A 22906-nucleotide genomic window follows, 5' to 3' on the forward strand; every position below is an offset into this window, starting at 1 on the left:
CAGAGTTAATTTGTTAAGAATGTCAGTCGCACACATCCTGAAATATTGACAATGATGCCAAATATTGTTCTTGACTGGTCAGCAAATATGTCAATCTTTATTACAATTAAAAATGGGCAGTAGAAATCCAGTTATATTGCATTTGGAATGATATTAAAAGTAAAAAAATGTTTGGTTAGTTTCATGATTATTATTATTATTATTATTATATACACAATGAGTCCAAGTGCCTATCCAGAGTAACCGTGGTCAGTCTGTAAGGACGACAGTAACGGTCTGATGCAGCCACATAAAGTCAGTATGGTGGAGACACTGGGTCTGAAGTTACTGCACAGAGCAGACAGGGCCAAGACGGTCACGCAAACAGACCGTGAATAGCGGCAGAGTGCAGGCACGATATGCAGCGCTGACTTTAACCACCTCACAGTTCTCCCTCCTCCACAGCACAGAGCGGAGCAGCCGTTTCTGAAAGTCTTTGATGAAGCCCAGATGGAGCAGCTCGAGCGTCCATGTTGGTCCAGTCCCTCTCGTGAGGGGAGCACACCTGCCAGCGTTAGCCTGAGGAAAGCATTCAGCCTCAGCATGGTAGAAAGGTAAAACGCTAAACTGTTGGTGAGAGCAAGTGCAATCCTCAGAAAGATTTCGCTGCACTGACTAACCACAATGATGTCTTCGAGTGCAGCCGCAGAGTAATTACAGAAGATGGCCAGAGCTCTGAACAAATACAACCGCCATTTTCTGACCACGAGAAGCATTATGGGTAGTCTTACATGGAGCGGGAACATCAACTGACGCCTTTCAAGTATCCTCTGCTGCAGAAGTCCTTCATCAGCATGAAGGAACTCGTCCGCTGCTTTATGGCGTCTGAGTGATTGGATAACTGTTAGCAGGTGTTTTCACCTCTGTGACCTTAATTAGTTTCGACACGGCTGGAGTGTATATACTTTTCCTTGACACCACCACAGCACAGGTGTAACGAATAACACTAACGATGGCTCACTGTGTCTCAACTGAAACACCTCACATGTACCACAGCCATTGTTCATGTTATTGTACTTGTTTTGTTTTACAAGCCACGTTAATTTAATATGCTGTAGTGCTTCTAACCTGTAAACTAACATGCCTTAATTATATAACATCAGCAGTTAATGCATAATATTTAGATATAGATAAGCACTTCCATTTCAGTTTGAATACTGAATGATCTCAGTGAACATGAGCTGATTTTTTTTATTATCTAATCGACCATGTACGCCGTGTAGGCCAGACACTCGAATGCTGCTTTAACACTAACACAAAACTGGCCTCACTTATGCTGCTGACATACTCTGGAGAAAATATTTTCTATAAACTGTCAGTCAGTAATTAAGGTCCAGGGTTCATCTCTGCTTTGAATGTGTTATACTGATGAAGAACCCAAATTGTTTCTAAAATGACATATTTTATAAAAGGGGACAGCAGCCAGTATAACACTAGTGCTTATTGTTGTTGAGTTTTTATCATATTGGAGAAGTCTGTGTAATCGTTACATGTGAGGTAATGTTTATAGTATATGCTATGCATATGTGCTGTAATTCTTAACACAGACTGGAAACAAAAGCTGGCAACGGACTTGGAGACATCTTGCATTGGGTTTGTCTGACAGGGAACATTCACAGCCTGATATAAAATGTCCCTGCATGTTGTTAACCTCAAGTCATAATCAAAGTCATTTTCTTTGAGACATTCAGAAGCTGCAGCTCGTTTCTCCTCTCTGTCCTGTCCACTGTCCCCAAATTATGTCACAGACGATTAGCACCAGGACACTTTTCCAGCAGCCTGTCTACATTTCCTGAGGCTTAGTTTGTGTCTAATATTTTCCGAGATAGCTCACTCCGTTCGTTCATGTGACATAATGCAACATATGAACATCTGGGATTAGTTAACCATGCTCTGATTTCTTTATTTTCTTTCCATCACAGGGAGGGAGTGAGGTGCTCTGTGCATTTTGCAAATAGCCACTGTCCACTGTGTGAACCCGGTGAACCCTTGTCAGTTGTTTTACTTACGTTAAATAAAAGAAAATGGAATAAAATGTTGAATTAGTGTGACAGACTATCTTAACAAACCGTAATGAATGGCACTTGGGAGACATTCGGTAGAGTTTGGAAGAGGATGAGCATTGTAAACTCATTAAAGTGTCTACGACAGGTCTTTAACAGGGGGTCCGCGGAGGTATTGCAGGGTGTTCGCAAAATTGTTTGTAGATGAAGCAAATATTTTTTTATTACATTTTTTATTTTTAAATTAAAAACATTGAGAACATCTTTTATTTTAGCTGGAAAATGTAAGCTTAGTCATCAATGTGTCCCATCTGTGCTGTGTTTTAACAAAGTATCCCTGGACTGTGAATGTTAAGAGAGAATGAGCACTTTCCTATTAGAGCCACAGATCAGAAAGAGAGGGGCAGGAAAGGAATGAAAAAGGGGCAACAGCACACTGATTAAAGACTGTTGGGTGGGGTCCTTGGCCTGAAAAACGTTGAAGACCCCTGCTGTACTGTATCGGTGGAAAGTTACATACATTCTTTTAAGTTTTCGCCATGACGTTCATATGAAACACTTTGAGTTAGTGATTGCTAAAAATGAGCTCGTAATCTTTACTGCATTCTGCTGAGAGTCATGTGATCACCATCAAAAAACAGCTTCATATTAACCCTTTAACTTAATCTACACATGACTTTATATGACCCATGAAACAGGCATGCTTTTATCATGTTCCACCTTGTGCAAAAAAACAGATACTTTTTATTTAAGTTGATTAAACTGGCTGTCACAAACATAGTGAGTAGTCGCTTTCTTTTTGGCACACACACGCAGCTACACACAGTTATATCAAAATGAGTGGGTGGATGAGCAAGAAGATGTGCAAAGCTTTTCCCTGACTCGGTTTATCCACATGTTGATAGATGGAGAATATGCAGCGATTGCGGTCATCTTGTCAGGTTAATTCAATTCAATTCATTCACTCTGATGAGCGCACAACAAAGGCCAGCTGTGACTCACATTGGGCTGGTTTAATATGGCACGGAAGTACAACGTTGCAAAAACAAGTTCAGACATGTTGCTGTTTCAATATGCTTACTGTACATGTGTCAATCAGAAATCATTGTCTACTCAACAATAAAAGTACAAATAAAAAAATGCATTTATGTTGCATAAAACAAGGTAGAATTGTTGTAAAAAGAACAACTCAAACATCATTGCATGCAATTGCTCAACATTCAAGAGTACAAAAATGGGGATTTTCAGATTCTTCTAAATCATCCTAAATGTGTTGTATTTGCAACACAAGACTTTTATCTCTCATCAGGAAATGTTACAGGCACATATTTTATTTTCATTTTGAACACGACTGTCCTCCTTGTACAGAGGCATTAGTACAAGCTGTTGTTCCTCTGCTTGGTCAGGATTCGTCCAATCTTGCGTGAGCACGGAGGGGACAACAGGGCCTGGAGCAGCTCTGAGGACCATCGAGGCAAATGTTTTTGAACCGGCCTGCATGACCTCATTTGTAGGGAATGTCTGTGTAATTCAAGCATCAGCAATTGCACGGTTGGCTAAATGTGTACACTGTAGACAAATAGCTCAAAAACAAGTCCTCTCTGCTCCACTTCACAAGGCAGAAAGGCCACAGTCCACTGAGCGTGGCACAAGGCACTCGCAGGTCCCTCGCAGGTACAATCAAGGATAGTTATGTGCTGATTGTTGGTGGGACTCTGAGTTGCCTTTGTAAAATCCTTTTAAACTCTCTCCTGTCTGCTCCCAGAGCTCACAGGCCCGGGCGAGGCGGTGGGCGGGCAGGTGGAGGGGCGCGCCCTGGAGGAGGACACTGTGGAAGAGGTGGTAGAGTACCAGTCGGTGAGGCAGAGGGTGGAGGGGTGGGAGGGAGCGCTGGTGGGTCTGGTATGTGCAGGTTGGTTGGAGGAAGAGCCCGGGTCGGAGGTGGCGTGTAAGGGGGAGGTGTGGTGGAGGTGGGAGGAGGTGCTGGAGGCAGCAGTGGAAGGGTGGAGAAGGAGAACAATGGAGACGATGGAGGGCTGCAGGGGCTCGGTGGGAGCATGCCCTGCGGTGGGAGTGGACTACTGCTGGGAGGGTTGTAAATGGGAGATGGGGGGTGGTTGTATTGCGGGTAGCGAGGAGAGGGAGACTTTATGCGGGTGAAGTTCATGCATCTGCCCTGAAATGTGAAAACAGACCAGATTTTAGAGGAACGTATAGCAACATTCTTAATGACATGGGTGTGCTTATGTTTTTATTTCTTCTTTTTGTATTTTTATATATCGGAGGGATATTTTGGACACTTATGCACCATCATAACTTTGAGTCATCTATGAGTTAGATTCTTGAATACTCTGTAGAACATAGCATATAGTTTGTCAATCACATTCTGACAACTGTATGTAATGAATATAATATTTTTAACTGTTTTCATTCTGCCTCTTTTTGTCAAATATTGGTTTCATTGACTAGAGTTTGGAAAATGACATCTTTGCTTTAGATCTTATTTCTTTGACAAAACACACAACTTTGCTTCTTTCACAGCTGTATCAGTCTAAGATATAAAAATGTCCCTTGTTGCTTTCTGTTACAATTTGCATGGATTGATGACTACAGCAGAAGGTACTGTGACTCTTTAAAAAGCCATTCTTATTGTCCACACACACACATCATGTCAACAAACCTCTATAACTGCTGTTTTCTTAATCACAGCTTTAGTTTTAGGCAATTATGCGTATGCTCTACTCAGCCTGAGAAAATAACCTGCCACCACTCTCCCCCTGTCCAAACCAAAGTGAGGTCATGCAAAAGAGACTATCCTATTCCAGAAACAAGCTACACCCCGAGTGCAGCTGCACCCAGGGAATCAGGGAGTAGCAGTGACTGATAAGGGATAACAGCGCTGCTCTGTGCTTCTAATTTGCCAGCAGATCTCTGAGACAAAACCAAAGAAATGTGTCATTACTGAAGAAAATATGTTTTAGAATATTGTATCTGATGTTGCGTTTTTATCCTGCTCCATTATGCCCTCTTTGATTCCTTTACTAATGACTAAAAACACCTGTTTTCAGAGGCTCAGATATGACACATTATATTTTTCTGATATGACACATTAAGGGAACCTGACTTGGGTTTCCCTCAGGCAGGCAATAGGATCAACAGGTCTCCCCCCTCCCACTACTGCATTCATTTAGGGGAAGTTATAAAAGCAAGGCTTTGACAAGAGACTCCTAATTGCAACCAGAACAAGCTTGTTTACTGCAAATCATCAAGGATACTAGAGCCGAGCTGTTTTTCCAGAGCGCTAATGAAGAGCTTTATAGTGCGAAGGACTCCCTCGTTCACTTCTAATGACGCAGTGGTGTGTCAGCTGTACTTGCTGTATTGTTTCACTGTTAGTAAGGTTCACCTTCAAGTCTGATTAGTTTCCAGAAGTGTAGCTTTCTGTGCTCCTCTACATACTCTGAGCATAATGCCAGTGCATTTCCTCACTTACAAGCTGCGCTGCATGTTACCTGGAAACATGATGAACTGGTCTCGCTGACTGATAAACAAAAGTTTATTAGATCAATCTGAAAAGATGCCAACGCTGAAGTCATAGCCAAACCATTATGTCTCGTAATGCAACAACTTGTTGTTACCAAATCAGAACCAGAATATTTATTGCCAATACATGCCATGCTGGTATACATTGGATTAGATTTGATTATAATAAGAAGTGTGATCTAATTTTGTTGTCAGCTGGTCCATAAAACCCTTTAAAATTAATGTTATGGTTGTATGGCATTTTCCCCATATCACTGAGTGAAATATTGATTTATTTTGGACAAATATATTTATTGGCATTTTGTTTTCCAACACAAGACATGTACAAATGTATACCCACCCCTCCAAGAAATATATTTATATTTTAATGGCTGCACCATCACATCAGATGGAAATAGTTGATCTAATGCATCATTTAATACACTATCAGCTTGACAAACCGTAATATCTCAAATAAATCACATTGCCCTTGTTAATCCTTCTCTACCTGTGTTCCTGTGGGTTGAAACCGCAGCACTTGATGATGATGATGATGATGAAGATGATGGCATCTCTAAGCTATGGCCACATGAGTTTCATCCTTTCCAATTCAGCTATATATTCTTCTAAGACTTGAGTGTCAAAACAGCTGTGTGCTATTCAGCTTTGTGATAATAACAGAAACAGCTGACTGTATATTTAAAGGTTTGTTTTAAACAGCAGACATTGTTTGTACATTCACAACTGACTGGACTTAATTGTACTGTAAATTCCTCCAAAACGGTAAAGTAACCGTAACTACAAATTATACAAATACTTGTTAAAAAAGTACAATTGGCAAGAAGTACATTTGAAAGCTTATCTTTTCTGACTTTGAGGGTAATGGCTGCTCTTAGATTTCTTTCTCAGGGAAAGATGAAGCATTACATAAACTCTTGCGGGTGACGGATTATTATATACAGATTTCCCTCAGTCTCAGACTACACGTCAGCTACCAACAATAGAGGTCATCACACTGTTATCCCCCGCTACAGCTGGCCTTTAAGGAATTACATTTGCCTTTTCATAATGACTTCCCCAGACGTCTTTACATTGCAGTGCACTGTATTCAGACGCTGCAGTCTAAATCCCAACTCACCGCACGTTTTCCCATGAGCCTCTCTACTGTGCACACTTCATTGCTCACAGCTGGTCCATTTTCAGATACAAAAGAATCTCCTCCTTGCCAACTGCTAATGCACAGCCAAGGACTTACATCAGTCTGTAAAATACAGGCTGATTCATGGTGCACGTTTCATGCCTTCCTTGTGTAAATATTGAGTTATTCTTACCTTGTCACCCGGATGAGGTCTCATTACAGACACACGGTCGTAGCCTTTTCTTAAAAGTACCCACAATGCATCCAGTTTGCTCTGTGGAAACAGGGAAGAAATTACATTTTAAATGTTATTTTAAATGACCTTTATTCTTAAAATACCAGGTTTATTGTATCCTCTCCTGGACGCTCAAAGGTCCACACTGTGCACCTAACCTAACTGCAGTGAAATGACCAGTTTTATCTAATTCCTACAGCCACTTCACTCAGTGACACATAGTTTCAGTTCATTGTGAACTGACTCTTCATGGTTTTTAAACACAGCAAATACTTTGAGGATAAGTGCAGAAAAAGCAGCTGTTTTTCCTCACAAAACTGCTGGCTGTGCAGCCCTACTCCCTGGAGGCCAGTCCAACAGGAGTCTGGTTCCTATTAGCAATCCCCCGCTGACTGCAGGCTTCGAAGCGACTCCCTTAACCCCATGCTGGCCCCAGAGGAAGGGACTGTGTGCCAGTAGTCACCGAAGCATTATTACCTTAACACATCTCGTGCTACTTTCACTACGGCATTTTAATAATGCTATCCTCAGCCAGATTAACATGGAATAATTTGTAACAGATGTTGTACTTCATGCAGTACACATGCTAACAGCTGAAAAAAGCATTTGTGTCAGCAGTGCTATTAAACAATCATGAATGCTTTGATAAATCAAATGTAAGCTGAGCTATATACTTCTTTAAACAAATATCTCGGAAATCCTCCACCATTTTTTTTTAATTTGTTTATGTTGAGCAGTTTAAACTCATCATTCCTATATGCCGTTTTTATTTGTTGTCAGCAAAAAAAAAGACTTGAAAGAGCATCTGCAGACCAAACACATTCCCCAGATTTCCTCCTGGCTACTTCTGTTGGTACTGTACCTTGATGGGTGAGTACCACTTGCGTGGCCCCGGGGGTTTGTGCATGCCGTTGTTGAGAATCCGCATGGGGGCATCCACATACTCCTGTTCAGGCATCTTCACTTTGGCATTTTTGGCCTTTTCCAGTTTTGCACCTTCTTCAGTGGACCCTTTCTCACCCCAGCGGACCTGATAACGGAAAGGATGGAGAGTCGGACATTTATGAGCGTGCCACACACTACCTTTAATATTTTACATTATTGCAAAATGAGGGAAAAGTTGGTCAGAAGAATCTGTAACCATAACTGAAGTTGGAAATGATTTAAAAGGCGCGACATTAGGCTATCATATCAACATGTTATCAATATTACATTTTTTATATATCGCTGTTATCATCAATTCCTTTAAGGTTGCTTTTAAGGCCCTCATCCCTGCTAATTAACTCCAGAGATTAGTTTAGATAACATGAGATTTACTTGATCTCACCTCCATCCTTTTGATTCCCCCAACTCCTCTTCCTCCGTAGTAGGATGCATCCACAGTCGGCCATTTCTTCTTCGGGGTTTCAAAGTCTTCATCGTCCTGTGGGAGAGTGACAGGAAGTAGGTTTTATGTGATCTTTATTAATGAGCCATTTGATAGGCTAGCTAGCTCAAATTAAATGAGAATAAAAGTGTAAATGAACTTTTCACTGTTGTTACATGAATGTGAACATACCAAATGAACATTTATAGGAGCTAGTACAAATGCCCGCTCACTGGTCACCAGTAAATACTTCTGTCTCCCCTCCCCACACCTAACCCGGCCCTTTTTTTGTCCCCTCTGTGATGGTTGTCAGATCAGAGGAAATGTCAAAGCCCACTGGCCAAACTTGTTATGTTTTAGCTCTTTAATAAACGCAGTCTAACTCATAATCTAGCAGGATGTCAGAGAGAAGAAGCCAAATCGAAGGCTGAAAGTTGTCTGTGAGGCCATGGCTGTCATTGTACATATATTTACCAGTTACACCTAATTTTCAGTTTAAGTGCTGCAAATAAATGCAGCCTGATGCGTCCCACTGTCACATGTTAACTCGCTGTTATTGCATTGTGAGTTTCGGCAGTCTGAATGTATTTTAATGACATGAATTTGTTGATGTTAGTAGTCAGTTGAATTGAATTAAAAATGCCATGAAGCTCCAAAGAGCTCCAGAGGAAGTGACATGCATTGAAATCTTGAACACAAAAAGAGAGGAGGAAAACAAACATAAAAGGTCAGGACTTCACTGTTATTTTAAGAGGGCGTTAACTCACATTGGACAAATTACTGAATGAGTGAAGTCCGAGTTTTATGCCAAGAAACTAGTGAATGACGCCGCATGGTCATAGAGTTTTAAATGTGCAAAAAAAGTGAAAAATTACACAAACTAAACACTGGCAGCTGTCTGAATCTTAAATAATGAGCTTTTCTTTGGAGTCATAAGAAACAGAAAAGCAGAAACAGCTCCTACCGAACTCTCCTCCACAGCTGGCGGTGGGGGTTCATGGATGATCTGTGGAGAGGGGGGAAACATGGAATTGGTGGGATATTGTGGTACGTCAGAAGACAAGGAAAAGCCACAAACACATTTATCAACATTTATTTCTCATGTAATTTGCATGTCACAACAATGACTGCAACAAGAGGGTTACACAACAACACATGGCTGAGAAAATTGTTTTTACAAGAGCGATGCACCGAGCTAAAAATCTATTATCCAGATTTCTTTGGCCTGAGGTTGTTGATTTAGAGAAGGGAAGAGTTATAGGCTCATGAATACAGTATTATTTGCTCTTCCGTTCTATAGGGAGCAATGTTATCCATGAAATTGTATAGTATTTATACTTTTTGAGTATGTTATGCAGTTGCTACACAGCATGATTGCACAAAAAAAGAGTCTATTTTTAAGCATACAGTTTAGTCTGTGTCTTGTACCATCCCCTTGTGTCTTTTCCCGTCACCACATGAGCTGTCAGTGTGTTTTTTCATCAGCGTAATAAAAACATTAAATGCACTTGGCAAATTAAGCAATTCTGATTCTTATTTGTGATTTTCCTCCATGCTTCTCCAAATCCTGGAACACGAAGCGATTCCCCATGGTAACCTTGCATCGCTTTCCTAAACACAATCGCTGCACAGACTTGAATTTGCAACTTAATGGACAAGAACAGAAAAAAAAGTAAAAGGAGGTACAGCCATGTTGTAAAAGCTGACATCTCTCTCTGGCAGCTGTCAACTTTCCTGTTTCCAGCTCTGGAAACATTGGAGGGGATTCTGAAGAGACATACGCTCTTCATTCGAAAGGAGAAATAAGAATTCGGACAGCGAGCGTCTGGTTACAAGAAAGTTGAAATATTGTGATGCTGGCAGGTGGGCCGCTGTCTAAATAATGGCACAGACATTTTCCAGGTGCATTTCCCCTTTTTACTGTAACCAGAGCAGATGACTGTCATACAAATATTGTTTTATAAAACCTTTTATTTTTGGTGAGTTATCTTGCTTCTAAAAATCTCATAGTAACAAAGCTATCAACCTAAAACACTTCGTTTTGGCGCCACTAGCTGGAAATGAAAATGATTCAGCCCCATTACTGATGGAAGACGGTTTAGGTCTTTCAGTGAATATACTGAAGTATTGAGAGGTGAGACTCAGAGGTCACCTGCTGTGACCTCTGGAAACACAAATTGTTTGAACAGCAGCGTAATTACTTAAACATACGTTCACCCGTTGGCCTTGACCTCTTCTGTCTGTGGTGGCAGGGCCATACACCCTTATTGACTTATAGACCCTAACCTTCTCACCCTGGGAATGTTGTTTTGGTTAATAAGAGGCCTCAGGGGGCGTCAAAACAGACCTGGAAAATACATTTCTCTCTGTCTTATTGTCCGCACGCAACATCAATGCATTCCAAAAGTGTTGAAGTGTAAACTTTTAAAAGAGTAGACCAGAAGCTCTCTGTAAAGCAGCACGTGTGCATGTTATTATTCACTCACCACAGTGCAGCAGAGAGGCCAGAACCACCAGAGGAGAGCCAAGACCAGGAGCAGCATCAGGATGAGCAGAGCTATGGCCAGGATGGTCCCATCAGACTGTGACAGAGACAGACACGTCAACACTCACTCTCTCAACATTTAGATCATTAAAAAGACGTCCAGCACTTCACTAGGCTTAATGCTTTTTTTTAAGAAAAGACTCTTTTGGTTTTATCTTCCATGGAATCAGTGCAGACTGTGATTCAGCTGATGCTCAACAACTTATAGCGATATTCATCTGCACTGTCACAGACAATCTTGAGTAAGTTTCGACACCGTCGTTTTCCCTTTCTTAAACAACTAAGCTGATAATAATACATGTGTATGGATGCACGTTGCTTAACCCGGCCATCTAAATATCACTATGCTTGAACTGTGAAGCAGATATTCTACTCTCCTAAAGGAACAAATACATAGCTCACACTCAGTTCTCCAATTCTGCTGCTTCTTTTTACTGAACTCAGAACTTTTAGCAACATGTTTGATTGGTCAGCACCATTCAAACATTGAAAATGTAATATTAAGTGCAACTTTGTGCAAAAGAGTGTTGAGATTAACAAAGTAATTATAATTCCAGTGTTCACTCAATGTAGCCTAAACCTCAATGACAGTTGTTGACCGTTATTTCAGACTAATGAAACTCTTTTTCCGATATCCGATCATATATTTTTTGCTCATATCGGCCCAATGTCGATACTGACTATCGTATCAGCGCATCCTTAATTGTCAGTGCCAGTACTTTGCAGTTGGAATTCACGTTTACCCAAGATAACTATATATAGCTAAAAGCTGCAACGTTGTATTGTACTCACGCAGCCCACAGTGGTAATGGTGACCGAACTGGAGATGAAACTGAGACCTTCGTTCATACTGACATAAAGGTTTGCTGCCCTGCAAAACCAAACAATTGTTTTAATCAGCTCTCATTTATGCAGTGCAGAGTAAATGGTGTCTAATGAAACCTCACATTTATTTCAATACATTACAGGACTTACATCCCCTCATCTTGAAGTACTGGTGCAGGGCAGAGAAGGTATGTATCTTCCACAACCAAAGGCTTCACCACTAGAGAAGGAGAGGGGAAAGAGGTCATGAAAAGAAGAATCAGAAGAACATTCCAGTCAGCCGTATTCACTGACATATAAACCCGAAAAACCATGACCTGAATCACCTCTCAGATTATGTCATTGTTTAGCCTGGTTATTGCTTTATAGATTGGATAACGCCGCATGACTTCAGGGTAATTCAATAAGTATACACATGTTAACAGAAGTTAAATGATGTCACATCTTTCACTGTAACTCGATAAACAAAGTGTCTGAGAGGGGCGTTTCTTCAAAGCAATGCTTTGTTGTCTACTGGTGGTGGTTTAGTGTTCAGGCTTACAAATTGGACACCAGAAGGTTGTGAGTTCAATACCAGGGGCTGTCACCATTGAGCCCCGGAGCGAGGCACTTAACCCTGAGTTGCTACAGGGGGGACTGTCCCTGTAGTTAGCTCACTGTAAGTCGCTCTGGATAAGAGCGTCTGCTAAAAGATCTGTACTGTCTGAAGACATCTTTATGATGCTCAGAAACACCAATACCACCACAGCTTTTGTTTTTCAGTCTTTTCCCTGTACAAGCCTGTCCAGCTTTTAGGAAAGCAGCTCCAACAAGCATTGTCGCCCAACCCTGTCTGTTTATCCTGGCAGGGGGAGAGCATACCCCAGAACTGAGGAAATCAACACAAGCAGCCACATGGGTCGTGACTGCTCTTGTCCAGAAACACCATGCAGGACGGAGGGGAGGGAGGGGTCGGCCGGGCGATCAACGCTGCCAAAAACAGATATGATCCCGCTCAGAGTTCATCTCTGCATCAGCCTTGTACTCAGAACGGCATTAGAGCATGACGAAAAGGCCTGAGAACTTTCTTGACGACAAATTACAGCAGAGTCCAGTAAAGAGCTAATTCTGCACATTTCCACTGTTTAAGAATACTGGCAAACCATCCAGACTCCATGTCAAGGTGTTTCATTAGACTGTTTACTCCCCAAGCCCAGAGAGAGGTCATGTTTTACTGTGAGGTGCAGACAAGACAAGTGCACATTTAACCATTAAGTTAATTGGAGTTATTGCTTAAGATGATGGCAGATGTACAATCTCTGGGACTGTTCACTGGGACGTTCTGTCTGCAAGGTTCATTTACAGTCCATTATGGGAAAAACTGAGTTGCAATAGTTAAACTGTTGCTTTCTTGTCAAGAGTTACATGAGAAGATCTAAATCACTCTACGGTAAATATGAAGTTATTGCTCGGAGATTGTTAGCTAAGCATAACGACTGAAACAGCTAGTCCAGTTCTGTCCGAAGGTAACAAACAAACATCGCCTTGAAAGTTCAATAATAGTTTACCTTATATCTCGTTTGTTTAATCTGTACAAGAAAATAAACAACAAATTGTGGTTTTACGCTTTCTTGGCCGGGAGCAGTAACTTTCTGGAGACTTCTCGTCACATGCAAAGAGATAGAAAGTAAGTAAAAGCAGAAATGTTTTTGCATTTCAGTTGTTTGTACAGATTAAACAAACAAGATGTAAAAGAGCTTTAAAGGTGCTGGTCGGGAGATATTGTTGCCTTTGAACAGAGCTAAGCTAGCTGCTTCCCCCTGTTTTCATTCTTTGTGCTAAGCTAAGCTAACCAGCTGCTGACTGTAGCTTCATATTTAGTATACAGACATGAGAGTGGGATCAATCTTCCAATCTTACTCTTGGCAAGAAATAAATGTATTCCCAAAACTGTTGAACTCTATCTTCAAAGTCTTGTCTCCCATTATTCACACTGTTCAATATTGTCCATGGCAACATCTGTCACCAAACAATGGACAGCTCAGGACAAGACCTGCCAAATCCCCGTCCGCCTGACTGTATTTGCTGCTACTTTTTCCTGGAGACACAAACTCAAACATCAATTCATCTGCTAAACACATGTAATTACATATTGCTGCTTTCGTTTTTACAAGTTCACCATATTTGCAGAGGGCTTGTGAAGAGGAGTCAGCGAAGGCATGTGAAGATGTATAAGAGAGAAGAGAAATGGTTTTCCTCACATATGTATCTCCAGGCGAGCTTGAATTGTTTTCATTTGTTTACCCCTGATGTGAGGTAAACAAGTTCCAGGGGATTGTGTGTAAACAATCTGGAGGAGTATACAAGTATATTGGGATTGACATAAGGAGATAATTTTGCTCAAATTGTTTCCATGTCTGCTGTTGTATCACACAGAAATAATTATGATTCTGAGGAATTGTTAACGTTTGATTAATACTGAGGATTTAACTTTGTTACAACAATTGGATTTAAAGTGCAAGATGCCAGAAGAAAAACCCTCAAACTGTCATTGCCTCTGGACAGCTAATACGTACTGCATGTGTGCCATCATGCATACTAAGTACAGTATAAATGTAAGAAAGCAGAAAAGATGGTTAACCATTATGCAAAATGGTTCTTAACTCCAAACAGACCGCTTGGATAGAAGCAAAGAGAGCTGACAGCAGGAATTTCCGAGATTAAACGATATTAATAATTTTCTCTATCAGTAAATGGAAGACGATGAACTCCAGCTGCACCGACAGGCCATCAGGTTAAGAAAGAAACATGTTCCAGTTCTCCCTGAGAGGAGCAGACATTTTGTTTGCACCTCTGGGCTGGTGAATATTGTGCTTTGTAATTAGACCAACACCTCCTGCAGATACTGAGGCGTGCCTGGTAGGAAGTGGTTTTAACAACTGTTACAGTAAGCCAGCAGTAAAACGGCCGTGGGGAAATGTGTTGTATCCTGAAGGCCTTTTCCTCCTTTTGCCTTGTGTGTGGTACTCATTCTCCTTTATCTCTTGTTTCCGGCTCCTTTCCCAGTTGTCAAATTAAACATCAAACCAGTAGCACCATCGTGGCTGTTTGTTTGATCACAGAGGGTCCCAGCTGTGCGGCTGACTTGATGTTTACATTTTGGGAAGCTCGGTTAGGGAGTCATTCAGATGAATTTTTACAAAGACCTGCACACTGTTTTGATGTGTACTCAGCTTACCTATGTGTGATGAAACAGTGCATATATATATAGGACCTCGTGTATTCAACACTTGAGCGATGTTTCACTCACTCTTAGTGAGGGTGTCGTTGATGCGGAAGCTGCACAGGACCTTATCGACGTTGCGGGCGTGAAGAAATCCATTTCCTCTCACCACCACTTGGAAGGACTCTGAGCGAGGAACACAAACATTTACAGTAAGCTTGATTTGTGGTTCAATGTAACAAACATCTCATGAACAATATATTACACTTCCAACAAGGTTTGATACGTGGGCAATACTAACATTGTATTGTGTATTAAACAATGCAGCAGTATACACTGGAAACTGTGCTGTAGCTGACATAATGTCATTATCATTAGCTTATATTACTGTTCTGTTTAGAGATGTGGGATTGAAAGTGCTTTTTATGCAGCAATATTCTCTCACAAATTCCACTCGAAAATGTGTCATTATTATGTCTGTTATTGGAGTTTGTTGACCCAAAGCATAGGTAACGTCACTACTATATTTAGGATAACATACTGTACATTTATTTGTCTATACATGGCTTTTATTAAATGATGTATATCCCATATAACAACATATAAATCACAAAATATCTCTTTGTTTTGGTGTTTTTCGTCACCTTCATCAAATGTGCAAGACAAATCCTGTAGGGTCAAATCAGATACTGTGTAGATTTGATCGATTAAGTGGCCTGATGAGGATGAACAGGATGTCATTCTTCCCTGTCTTACCTCCTGCACAGATACTAGAGGGCTCTGCTGCCAGGATCTCGATACAAGACTTCTTCAGGATCTGAGGAGATGAAGAGAAACACACTTCAGTGCCTGCCAGCAAATGGAGACTTTTTAAAAAATAGCGTCTGCTTATGGGTTGATCACCATTTGAGTTGGTTGTGTTATTTAGTGCATTTGTCTCTTTTGGATTTTGGGTAATCTACTCTTCTAAATTGAATGACTTTTATGTGCCTATTAATTAACCTTCTGACACTGGGGTCTCTGGTCCTGAAGTTTCCATCTATTCTCATTCAGATGTATGTGTACTCGCTGCTCTCCAGGAACATACCAACTGTGACACTGAAGACGGAGATGACTGATTAAAGACCCACTCTCCCGCACACATGAATGAGAAGCAACACCTTTCAGTTTGCTGATAATCTGCTCCAGATGACAGTCAACTGCCTGAACTTTAACTCCGATCAACAAACTATGAAAACAACACTTCACGACAAACAGATTTCTCCATACAAAAATGTAAGTCAACACCACTGAGGTGGGTCTGAAGAGATACAGCACATGCTTGCTCATGTTTGGCAAGACATGATCAAAAGCAGGAAAGTCGCAGCAGGTTTTCCTGGAAGTCTGTCCCTGGCCGGGCTCCATGGATGAAAATATTTATCCTGCTCTAAACCTGTTTTGCCTTGTTTTCTGTTTGTTGTTTGAGAAGTGTGTTGACGGAAGTGATGGGAGAGATTACATGGAGTTCAGTAAAGCAAGATGATTTCCTCTATGACACGTAATGTCATGTTATCATTGGCAATTTCTTCAACACAAGTGCTGTTTGAACGTGTTTGTGAGCAGAACTGAAATGCTCACCGAGTCGATGACCCCTTGCAATGCCTCAAATCCATCATTTACAGGGAAGACATGGTCCTTACTATCAGCAATCTTTGCCAGCTGGGGAGGAAACGAGTTATTACAATCACGTGTGACAACTGCACACTTGTTTCTCCAAGACACGGAATTAGTTAAGCTGACAGCATAATTGATTTCAGGACTGGCTCACATGAACACAATCAACAGTATAACCTCATTTCCTTGTTTTATAAGACAAACTAAAACAATTTCCACGCTACATAATAAAGGAAAGAAAAGGCTTCTTGACTCACACTGTAATCGTTAGGCTATAAAATACGTGTATACTGCTGTGTAAATTGTTTTTATAGGCATTTGATGTACAGCTAATGTCTTTGTGGAAACATTTACTTCAGATCACTGTGAAGAGAGAAGGCAGCTTGAGGCCTCATATGCTATGTGTTTGATGGTTTTATAAATAGTTTTGACTAATATAAGTGGCAGATTCATTTTAATTTGGGGTGAACTATGCCTTTAAGTAATCTAAAGCACTTTATCACTACTCAAAAACACTGATTTCAATCTATACAGTCTATAGTTTCAAAAACTTTGATTTACAAAGCTTCAAATTTACACTTTTTTTCATCAATTTCACTGCCTGCAGACATCATGAGACATTAACAAAACAAAAAACACACCTGTGTCTCATTGAAATCCTTTACCCCCACGCAGTAAACAGAGGCACCCAGACTTCTGGAGCGGTTGGCCTGTCAAGTACGCAAAGATTCACAGCGAAAACAGGAAGAAGCACCTGGTTTTAATTACACCTCTGCATTGCATAATTTCATCCAAAACATAGTAAAGAGTGTGCTTGTGTTTGTCTGATTTTACAAGAAGTTGAGCAACACTATGTTTCCGATGACTAATGTTATTCAGACGTGATACAATAATAGAAATGTCACGTGCCTGAAAGCCAAATACTTAGTTTAAAAGCTTTAAGGACTGTGGCTTTTGGTGCTGACACTGAGTGACAACCTTTGACCTCCCATAGGCGTCAAGTGGAACATTTCCAGCTTCTGGAAACGTCAGCCCCACTTGATCTCTGCCGTCAACGTGTGTCTGAGGGCACTCAAAGTTGATTAAAGCCTGAGGCTTTTACACACCTCTACCTGTAGTGCCTGCATGGTCTGAAGAGCGAATAAATCTTTAGATCCCAGTGCAGATATGAGGAGAAGGACTGGGCTCAGATGTATAAATCGCTCTGACCTCATTTCTCCAAGACTAAAGTAAGAGGATCAAAGCGATGATGTATAGGGTGTCAGTGTTTGATCTGCTCCTTCACACGCTCAGTCGCATGTTTCACCTGGTTAGAATTTGTGTGACGCATTCTATCTCTCTTTATCTCTCTCACCTCTCTCTCAGCGTAGTAGAAAAGATCCTCGTGCAGCTCTCCATCGGTCAGAGCTAAGATAACACTGGCAGTGCGATAACCTGCAGACAGAAAGAATTGCAATGTTACCCTTATCTTATTCTCCATTGCCAATAACCTTGTTAAGATTATTGTAATTTTTTAGTAATGCAAAATCGAATCGTTGTTTTCTGCTGCCCAAACTTATATCATGTACGTATCTTGTTGAGAACAGTTGACTGAATGCAAATACCCACAGAAATAAACTAAATTGATGAGACATTTCAAAAAGTTCTGCTTTATCCTTAGTTACATTTTACTGTGTTTCCATATTTAAGTAAAGAAAGGTAATACACACCTTCAGTGTTTCCATAGTATATCTGCTCACTGGCCTGTGAAAAAGAAACAGTAGTCTATCTGATTACATGCAGTACATAAAGGAACTCCTCCATGCTCTAACACAACAACCATGTATCTTTCTGGACCGTGTGATGTTTGCTCTGGAACCAGTGTTGGAGATAAAGCAGATGCCAGCGTGGAGTTGGACACGCAGAGGTCACTCACCCTCAGGATGCCCTCATGCATGAAGGTGTCTCCCCCTGGAAGAACCCTGTGCAGCTCCTCTAGACCTTTACGAATGCGTTCCCTGAGCAGACAGACAGAAGACAAGGTAACCCACATTGTTGATAATCTAATCTAATTGAAAATGTTTATTTTGTCAGATTCATTTGTGAACCGACTTTTGACTACAACCAGAACCTGCAAGGTTTGGTAACAGAATAATAGTTTCCATAAGGGCAGCGTTTGCAAAAGAAATACCAGCAATGTGTAACAGATGAATGAATTGAAACAGTATTGGTTTGTATTGGCACGAGAAACTGTCACGCAGATAGGCAGGAACTGAGCCCTTTGTAGGATAAGATTTGTGGCAACAGTGAAAGTATTTTGTGACACTCTGAGAAACGATTAGACACATAAACTTCCCACAATGTGTCGAAAACCTCACGATAAAGTAGTTGTCCAGACCTACGACACTGAAGACGGATCACAATGAGAAATAGTGTCTGTCTGGAGTCTTCTTGGTCATAAACATTCAGTGGGATCATAACTGTGTGGCCTGTGTCCAAATCTGGCATAACACTCATTCCTCTCAGCTGCATGATACAAAAAAAAGCAAAGGATTAAATGTGGTTTGAGGGGATCTGCACCCACCTGTCTTCTGTCAGGCTCATTAAGATGCTTCCCTCAGTGGAGAACACAATGAAGGACATCCGCAACTGTGGACTGGAGCAAGGAGAAGAGAAAAACATGCTCTGTTAGATCAGTGATCATCTCTTTCATTTCATGTTTTTCCATAGACACAGGAGGTGTTTTTTTTTTTACCTTATGAATTTATGAGCTAGATGTTCAACAAAGTTGTAGATTTCTGTCCAGTGATGCTGCACACTCCCAGACCTAAGAAGAGAAAAGCCAAATTATAGTAATGTGAGGATGTCTTTTTCAACCACTGCTGTGCATCTGCATGACCTCTTCTCTGCACAGACTGAAGACAACACTCAGATTATGAAACCAAAGGCCAGTGGGCACAGACATTTAAAAGGACCACACACTTAATAAAAGCAAGACCCAAAGGACACACAATGACACAATGATGTGCCTCTTTATAGTCCCTCTGCATCTCTTTATAGTCGTTTCTGCATGTAGTTATTTTGTGTCTCTTTGTGGTCATTTTGTATCTCTTTGTGGTCATTTTGCATCTCTTTGTGGTCATTTTGCATCTCTTTGTGGTCATTTTGCATCTCTTTGTGGTCATTTTGCATCTCTTGTGTCTCTTTAGGCATTTTGTGTCTCTTTACAGTGCCTTTGTATATTTTCTTAGGCATTTTGTGTCTCCGTGTAGTTGTTTTGCTTTTCTTTGAAGTCTTTTTTCCCCCTTGTAGTAGTTTTAAGTCTTTGTGCATCTCTTTGGAGTCTTTTTATCTCTTTCAGTAATTGTTTTGCATGTCTTTGTCGTAGGTCTGTGTCTCACTCTCAAGTAGTCATTTTGCATCTCTTTGCAGGCATCACCCCCTGACCCCTCGGGCCCCTAGGCCTGTGCCCGGTAGGTCACTAATCCATTTATGGTATAGACTTCTCAAAGGAAAAGAAGAATAGAAAGAGCCTGAAGAATAGTTCTGCATTAGTATATGTGTTGGTCAGCACAGCTGGTTTACTCTGTGAAGTAGCAATGATGCCATGCTCCACAGATTACAGCTAACATCTTTATAATGCACCTGCAGATATACCAGTGTTATTGGAGTCAGATCCATGTACCGCCATTTTGCCTTCACGCCAACTAGGTCAGTGAGGATGTTACTCGTCTTGCCCTCTATTCCCTCTTTACAAACAAATTCCAATTTGTCCTGGTGGTGCTTTATAAAGGCATTAACAATTTAAGAGGAGAGATGCTTCTCAGTATGGTTATGTATCATATAATCTAATCTAATCTGTAGATATCAATTTACAATTGTATATGGTTAATAAATATATGGTTAAAAAAGGAAAGCTTGCAACATTTCTCAAAACACCTATTTTTCCATTGTTACCATGACACAAGTCTCAGCACAAACAGCCCAGCCAACAGAACGAAACACTGGAACATCTGGATGTAATAGAGAAGGGCAGTGCAGAGACGAAGAGGAGAGAAAAGAAGAGGGATCAGGCATACACAGCAAGAGGAGAGTGAGGGCAGGTGGAGGACATTGCTGCTAAAAGGAAGCGGAGCGAGCTTAGATCCCGCCCTCCTAAAAAGACAGTAAAAGAAAAGGAAGAGATAAAGCGGTGAATTGGTGCCCTCCAATAAATGCTGTCAGGTCACACATGTAATATAAATCTGTGTCGTTAAAACATGGCTCATGCTAACAATTATTCTTTATTACACGCAATTGCCTAATTTCCCCACAGAGAAACAGCAGCGTGCCTGGAGGTGGCACTGACATGTACTGTAAGACTACTGGAAAATCCATCACCATCTCCGGAGGGAGAGATACAGAGAGAGGCAGAGTGCAATCCTCCGGTCCCATCTTCCAGATGAGTTGGATGAGATATTTGTTGTTGACCTAGTTGGCAAACATTTTGGCTTGTGGTAATAAAAAAAAATATGTGGAAGGAATATTATAAAAACAATCAGTTTTAAGCAAGGTTAGCAAACTGTCATAAGGTAAGCACGCTGTTACAGTACAAAGGCAACAACCGGGGTAAGTTACCCGTCAGTGCCAGAGGAGCTGTGTGCATATTTATCTACAGGATAAAGTGCTTTAACTTGGAGTCCCAGTCAGGGAAACTCTGGTAAACACGGTTTATGTACGACATTGACCCCTTTCAAGAACCTTAAATAGTTTTCACTTGACTGCCGTTGTTTCCTGTTTAGCTAAATTTGAGCATTGAAATTAAAGGTTTACTTACAAATACATCATGTATATCCCCCGGTTAACTGCTATGACATTAAACGAAGCATATCACACCTCATCAATATGATCAAGTTAATGTTCAATGCGGTTGTTTTGATCAGGTGTGCATGATTTATAACTAAAGGAAACACACAGATCACTAAAACCCAGGTTAGATGGTTACATGGAAACTGTTTCTAACTCAAGACCAATGCATCCATCTTTGCAGGAAGGCCAAACATCCTGTGTCCAACATGAGATACACAGAGGACTCCAAGAAGTTAAGGAGATTTAACGATGCACTTACTGGAGCGCAATTATTGATAAATAATGCTCCACGTGGTATATGTTATGTTGATTAGGATGAAGACCAAACGCAATCTGTGCAGCCTGCAGCTGACTGATGAATGGAGGAACACCTAACACACCACTAATCATTACCATCTGCAGACACATGCCAAGCCGAAATGTAAACAGAGGCCTATCAGAGCAATGCATCATCCAGCAAGTTCATCTATCCATATTCCCGCATGACATAACAGCAGGGGGCGTAACAATAACAGAAATGGGAATGAAATCATGAAAACATTTTTGTCATCATGATGGGAGAAGCACAGGAACAACATCCAATAATGCATATGGACGTTATACATTACTATGCTATTATGATAATGCATAAAGTAAATGTTTTAGGGTGAGTGGAATAATCAAGTTTAGCTCATCTGAGGAAGATACATACAATGCAGGATTACAAAAGACAAAAAAACTATGTATTGCTCTTATTCAACATGATATATTAACTAGTGTTTCTCATAGACTTTAACATGAATGGCTTTCACGTATACACAGAAACCATCCAATTCCCCCATCCCCTCTTAAGTGTGTCAGGTAACTCACTTGTCCAAAACAAAGTAGAGATCAAAGCCTCCAAAGCATGTGGACGACCCAGCCTGCCTCCTGTCCTGGTTCGGTCCAGCGTTACCAGCTGTAAGAACAACCAGCGCAGCACCAAACACCACTGGAAACCAGGAGTTTCTACTCCAGCACAAAGACATTATTCCAGCTAAAGAAAATCTCACTTCAACAAAGAAAAATACATTTTAAAAAAAAGTTGCAAAATTAATCCTCCTTGCAGATTCTTCTCTCAATCCTCCACGGGGGTCTTCAGCATAGAAGAAGGCAATAATCCAGAGGAGAGCAGTGAGTGTAACTCAGATGTTGAGGAGGAGGAGAGAGAGCTAGCATGAGTGTTGTCGGTCTCACTGTTGTTGGGACCCTTTCATCACTGGCTCCGACACAGCGTGCACAAAGATGAGAAGCGCTCCACAACCTCCCACTCTTGCTGCTTTTTGTTAATGACAACACCATGCAACAGAGAGATCCTCAGACCCTGCAAAACTCTCTTTGTATTTTCAAGTCTCTCTCTCTCTCTCTCTCTCTCTCTCTCTCTCTCTCTCTCTCTCTCTCTCTCCTCTCTCTCTCTCTCTCTCTCTCTCTCTCTCTCTCTCTGCAGAGGAAGAGAGTGATGAAGACAAAACTGTGGAAACACCAGAATCTGCTGTCTTGTCCTGCCGCCTGGTGGTCATATGTGGCTGGTGG

The 22906-nt window shown here is 41.1% G+C and overlaps 1 protein-coding gene and 1 long non-coding RNA gene across 3 annotated transcripts; both read right to left on the reverse strand.

The window, feature by feature from the left end:
• Positions 1–22: 22 nt before the first annotated feature.
• LOC115013149 (uncharacterized) lies at positions 23–936 on the reverse strand. The gene is made up of 2 exons (XR_003832767.1): positions 771–936; positions 23–606 (listed from the first exon to the last, which is right to left on the reverse strand). It is a non-coding gene; the product is annotated as an uncharacterized LOC115013149 (long non-coding RNA).
• Positions 937–2581: 1645 nt separating this feature from the next.
• LOC115013144 (anthrax toxin receptor 1-like) lies at positions 2582–22445 on the reverse strand. Of its 2 annotated transcripts, XM_029439162.1 has the most exons (18): positions 22205–22445; positions 19263–19334; positions 19092–19163; positions 18444–18525; positions 18238–18271; positions 17883–17962; positions 17170–17238; positions 16493–16573; positions 15632–15692; positions 14963–15061; positions 11824–11893; positions 11641–11719; positions 10790–10885; positions 9268–9309; positions 8265–8360; positions 7800–7967; positions 6896–6976; positions 2582–4218 (listed from the first exon to the last, which is right to left on the reverse strand). In XM_029439162.1, the coding sequence occupies exons 1-18, from the start codon at positions 22360–22362 to the stop codon at positions 3811–3813; spliced, it is 1848 nt and encodes a 615-aa protein (XP_029295022.1). In that variant the 5' UTR covers positions 22363–22445; the 3' UTR covers positions 2582–3810. The 2 variants fall into 2 exon arrangements, with proteins under 2 accessions (XP_029295022.1, XP_029295023.1); XM_029439163.1 differs by lacking the exons at positions 16493–16573; positions 17170–17238.
• Between the last annotated feature and the right edge of the window lie 461 nt (positions 22446–22906).

This window comes from Cottoperca gobio, chromosome 9 (assembly GCF_900634415.1).
Source record: "Cottoperca gobio chromosome 9, fCotGob3.1, whole genome shotgun sequence".
Lineage (NCBI taxonomy): Eukaryota > Metazoa > Chordata > Actinopteri > Perciformes > Bovichtidae > Cottoperca > Cottoperca gobio.

What these genes read in the sequence shown, in the direction of transcription:
- LOC115013144 (XM_029439162.1), bottom strand. Translation starts at nt 22,362, where the DNA reads ATGTCTTTGTGCTGGAGTAGAAACTCCTGGTTTCCAGTGGTGTTTGGT. An exon ending in ATACTATGGAAACACTGAAG is followed by an intron (nt 17,963 to 18,237) that starts GTGTGTATTACC and finishes TTCTGTCTGCAG; the next exon opens with GTTATCGCACTGCCAGTGTT. An exon ending in CCATTACCACTGTGGGCTGC is followed by an intron (nt 10,886 to 11,640) that starts GTGAGTACAATA and finishes TCTCTGTCACAG; the next exon opens with TCTGATGGGACCATCCTGGC.